The sequence below is a fragment of the Lycium ferocissimum genome, unplaced genomic scaffold (assembly GCF_029784015.1).
Source record: "Lycium ferocissimum isolate CSIRO_LF1 unplaced genomic scaffold, AGI_CSIRO_Lferr_CH_V1 ctg7058, whole genome shotgun sequence".
NCBI lineage: Eukaryota > Viridiplantae > Streptophyta > Magnoliopsida > Solanales > Solanaceae > Lycium > Lycium ferocissimum.
In genome coordinates, this window is record NW_026726616.1 from 1 (window position 1) to 5099 (window position 5099).

Below are 5099 nucleotides of genomic sequence, written 5' to 3' on the forward strand. Positions count from 1 at the left end.
CTTTTGGCTACTACTTATTCAATATGGCATAATTTTAGATTTACTTCCGCACAGATATATTTCAGTCAGTTATTCTTACTCGATTAGCATGTGTTTGTCATACTTAGATATCAGTATACCACATATTGATCCAACCAGTCAGTTGGTTCACTCGGTCATACAGACAGACACCGCGTACCGTGTTACGCTCAGGCCATGGTTCTGGGCATGACAAAGCTTGGTATCAAAGCCGTGGTTCAAGAGTCTTAGGGAGTCTATAAAGCCATGTCTAGTGGGGTCTCGTTTATGTGTGTGTGCGTGCCACAAATGTAAATAGTTGGCCACCAAGACATGCAGGATTATTTCACTTCTTTTATACTCTAGATCATGCAGTTAGAACAGTACCTCAGGAAAGTCTTCTAACCTTATGAAATTTCATATTTCAGAAAAATGCCGACAAAGAGAAAGTACACCAAAAAGGCTGCAGCTACTAGTCAGGAGGCTTTCACTGAAACCGATCAAACTACAGATTCACAAGCTCGAGGGATGCGCACAAGGGCTCAGGATTCAGACCTCCCAGCTCAGGGGAACCCTCCAAGAGCTATGCCCCGAATTGCACCTCCTTAGGCGCCAGCTCAGACTCCCCGCTCTTCTGAGACTGATGTTGGCGGAGCTATTCAGCTGCTCACTTAGTTGGTAGCTGCTCAAGCCCAGCGTCAGGGGACATCAGGGTCCAGCTCGCGCATGAAGCCCAAGGAGTTCACGGAGAATGACCCGTATGCGGACCCTCAAAATTTTATCGATGAGTTACAGAAGATTTTCAGGGTCATACAAGCTACAGTCAGGGAAGCAGTGGAGTTTTGTACCTTCCAACTCAAGGGTATGGCTCACTTATGGTATGAATTATGGGAGATGTCCTGCGGTGAGGATGCTTCTCATGTTACTTGGGAGGAGTTCGAGTCCGCCTTCATTGACAATTTTCTGCCAGAGTAAGCTAGACAGGCCAAAGCCTATGAATTTGAGCGCTTGAGACAAGATGGCATGAGTGTGATGGAATTTTATGTTAAGTTCTCATCACTGGCAAGGTATGCTCCTCACATGGTCAAAGACATAAGAGCTCGAGTCTGCCACTTTGTGTTGGGACTCAGTCCAGAGCTTTACGGTCCTGCAAAGATAGCGGCTCAGAACAAAGACATGACCATCACTAAGATGTTGACTTTTGTGAAAGAGAACGAAGATGATATGAAAGCAGCAGAGGTGAGACAGAAAGAACAAGACAGAGAGTTTGCAAAAAAGGCCAAGTCCGCAGGCCATTTCAGTTAGGGAAGTGGTGGCAAACCATTTCAAAAAGGTAAATCAGCAGGACCTACTCCATCTGAAGCCAGTGCCTCAGTCCCAAAATTCAAGAATGATCATAATAACAGGAATTTCAGAGCAGCAGGCTCCCAATCCCAGTCCAGCGTGGTAATAAGGGTTTTCAGCACCCCGTCTGTAGTAAGTGCAACAAAAGAAATTCGGGAGTGTGTCATTCAGGTACATAGGGTTGCTTCGGATATGGGAAGCCAGGGCATTTCTGGAGAGACTGCCCATCAGCAAAGTAGGGCAGCGTAGCACAGTCCACTAGTTCAGCGGCCCCTCGTGCCTCTCAGGCCTAGTCAGGGCGTGGTGCGGCTAAGTCTGGTAACACAGGCCACATGTATGCTTTAGTCGGTCGTCAAGAACGGAGGCTCGTGCAAACGTAGTCACAGGTATTCTATCAGTCTTCAATACAGTGTTTTTGCTCTTGTAGACCCAGGCTCTACTCTTTCTTTCGTAACCCCTTTCATCTCTAAAAAGCTTGGGGTAAAACCCGAAAAGTTGCATGAACCGTATGAAATGTCTACTCCAGTTGGAGAATTAGTTTTAGCCAGATGCATTTATAAGGACTGTCCAGTCAGAGTTTATAATCGTCTTACCACAGCAGATCTAAAACTAGAAATGGTAGACTTTGATGTAATCATGGGCATGGATTGCTTAGCCTCCGGTTATGCCACAGTAGATTGTAGAGCTAAAACAGTTTAGTTCAGGTTTCCTAATGAGCTAGTCTTAGAGTGGAGTGGTGATTCAGTAACACCCAGGGGTAGATTTATTTCCTATCTTAGAGCCAAAAAGATAACTTCTAAAGGGTATATTTATCACATAGTCCGAGTCAGGGATACAAATGCCCAGACTCCGACTCTCCAGTCAGTACCAGTTGTCAGGGAGTTTCCAGAGGTCTTTCCAAATGATCTACCAGAGTCCCTCCCGATAGAAAAATTGACTTTGGGATTGACCTGCTTCCCGACACTAAGCCGATATCTATTCCGTCGTATAGAATGGCCCCAGCGGAGTTAAAAGAGTTAAAGGTCCAGTTGAAGGATCTTCTTGATAAGGGATTCATAAGGCCAAGTGTCTCACCTTGGGGCGCACCGGTCTTGTTTGTCCGAAAGAAAGATGGGCCCTTATGTATGTGCATAGACTATTGTTAGTTGAGCAAAGTCACCATTAAGAATAAGTATCCTCTTCCCAGAATAGACGACTTATTTGATCAACTTTAGGGTGCTCAGTGTTATTCCAAGATTGACCTTAGATCAGGCTACCATCAGTTGAAGGTTAAGGAAGTTGATATTCCAAAAATCGCTTTCAGGACTTGTTATGGTCATTTTGAATTTCTTGTCATGTCGTGTGGGTTGACGAATGCGTACCACTTTCATGGATCTTACGAACAGAGTCTTCAAGCCTTATCTCGACTTATTCATCATTGTGTTTATTGATGACATATTGGTTCATTCTCGTAGTGAGGCTAACCATGTAGAGCATCTCAGAATAGTATTGCAGACACTCAAGAATTGCGAGCTTTACGCAAAATTCTCAAAGTGCGAGTTTTGGCTAAAGACAGTGGCATTCTTAGGCCATGTGATTTCAGGTGAAGGTGTTAAACTGGACTTTTAGAAAATTAACGCCGTTAAGAACTGGCCTAGACCCACTTCAGCATCAGACATCAGAAGTTTCTTGGGTCTGGCAAGTTGTTACAGGCGTTTTGTTGAGGGATTTTCCTCTATCTCAGCTCCGTTGACTAGGTTGACTCAGAAGAAGGCCAAATTCCAATGGTCAGATGCATGTGAACAGAGTTTCGAGGAGTTGAAGAAGAGATTGACTTCTGCTCTAGTATTGACGTTGCCAGAAGGAACCGAAGGGTTCATAGTTTATTGTGATGCTTCAGGAGTTGTTTTTGGCTGTGTTTTAATGCAGCATAGTAAAGTTGTGGCTTATGCATCTGGACAGCTTGAGGCGTATGAGAAGAATTATCCGACTCATGATCTAGAATTGGCAGCTGTGGTTTTTGCACTTGAGATATGGCGTCACTACTTGTATGGAGTGCATGTAGACATTTTCACCGATCATAAAAGCCTGCAGTATATTTTCAAGCAAAGAGAGTTGAATCTTAGGCAGAGAAGATGGCTCGAATTGCTTAAAGACTATGATGTGGACATTCTGTATCATCCAGGGAAGGCAAATGTTGTAGCCGATGTTCTTAGTCGGCGTTCCATGGGAAGTTTAGCTCATGTTGATGTAGAGAAGAGAGTTATAACCAAGGAAGTCCACCGTTTGGCTAGTCTAGGAGTTCGACTTTTGGACTCCGAGGATGGCGGAGTGGTTGTTTAGAACAAAGCCCTTTCCTCCTTAGTTGTTGAAGTTAAAGAGAAACAGTATAGGGATCCCTACTTGTTGCAGCTGAAAGATGGGATTCACAAGCATAAGATGACGGCCTTTGAATAAGGGGGAGATGATAGTACCTTGAGATATCAAGGCAGATTATGTGTTCCAGACGTAGATAGGCTCAGAGAGCGAATTATGTTAGAAGCTCACCATTCTAGATATTCTATCCACCCAGGTTCCACGAAAATGTATCATGATCTTAAGGAGATTTACTGGTGGAACGATATGAAAAAGAATGTAGTAGATTTTATGGCTAAGTGTCCAAATTGTCAGCAAGTGAAAGCCGAACATCAGAGGCCTGGTGTCTTGGCTCAGAATACTGATATTCCCGTTTGGAAGTGGGAGATAATAAATATGGAGTTTATAACAAGTCTACCTCGTTTAGTTAGGAGGCACGATTCAATTTGGGTGATTGTGGATAGACTTACGAAGTCAGCGCACTTCTTGCCAGTTAAGACAACAGATGCAGCGGAGGACTACGCCAAGTTATATCTTCATGAAATTTTTAGACTTTATGGGACCCCAGTGTTCATTATTTCAGATGGTGGCGCTTAGTTCACAGCAAAATTTTAGAAATCCTTTTAGAAAGGATTTGGTACAAAGGTTAATCTCAGTGACTTTTCACCCTCAGACAGATGGCCTGGCGGAGCGCACCATTTAGACCCTTGAGAATATGTTGAGGGCATGTGGCCTTGATTTCAAAGGTAATTGGGATGATCACTTACCTCTTATTGAATTTGCTTATAATAACAGCTACCATGCTAGTATTAGGATGGCACTGTTTGAAGCACTTTATGGGCAGAGGTGTAGATCACCGATTGGTTGATTCGAAGTTGGTGAAGTAGAGTTGTTAGGACCAGATTTGGTCTATCAGGATATGGAAAAGATCAAGTTAATTCAAGAGCATTTAAAATGACTCAGAGTCTCCAGAAGTCTTACACAGATGTGGTAAGGAAAGATTCAGAGTTTGAAGTTAATGACTGGGTATTTCTTAAAGTCTCGCCTATGAAGGGTGTCATGAGATTTGGTAAGAAGGGGAAACTTAGTCCCCGCTATATTGGACCACACAGAATTCTGTGAAAGGTTGGTCAAGTGGCCTATGAGCATGAGTTACCACAAGAATGGGTTGCTGTGCACCCAGTATTTCATGTGTCCATGTTGAGAAAGTATGTGGGAGACCCCTCATTGGTTGTCCCGACTGATAGCATAACAGTTAATGATAGTTTGACTTACGAAGAAGTCCCAGTGAAAATACTTGATCGTTAGGTTCGCAAGTTGAGAACGAAAGAAGTTGCCTCAATAAAGGTTTTATGGAGAAGTCAGGAAGTTAAAGAAGCTAAGTGGGAAGCAGAAGATGACATGAAGTCCAGATATCCCCATCT

At 43.5% G+C, this 5099-nt stretch overlaps 1 protein-coding gene across 1 annotated transcript; it reads left to right on the plus strand.

The window, feature by feature from the left end:
- Window positions 1-723: 723 nt before the first annotated feature.
- Window positions 724-4543, plus strand: LOC132045562 (uncharacterized). The gene is made up of 4 exons (XM_059436156.1): window positions 724-968; window positions 1065-1236; window positions 2950-3413; window positions 4471-4543. Exons 1-4 carry the CDS (start codon window positions 724-726, stop codon window positions 4541-4543), a joined length of 954 nt encoding a protein of 317 aa, XP_059292139.1.
- Window positions 4544-5099: the final 556 nt, after the last annotated feature.

Coding starts and splice junctions, on each gene's coding strand:
- LOC132045562 (XM_059436156.1), top strand. CDS start 724: ATGAAGCCCAAGGAGTTCACGGAGAATGACCCGTATGCGGACCCTCAA. Junction 969..1,064: donor ATTGACAATTTTCTGCCAGA/GTAAGCTAGACA, acceptor ATCACTGGCAAG/GTATGCTCCTCACATGGTCA. Junction 3,414..4,470: donor ACCGATCATAAAAGCCTGCA/GTATATTTTCAA, acceptor TTATAATAACAG/CTACCATGCTAGTATTAGGA.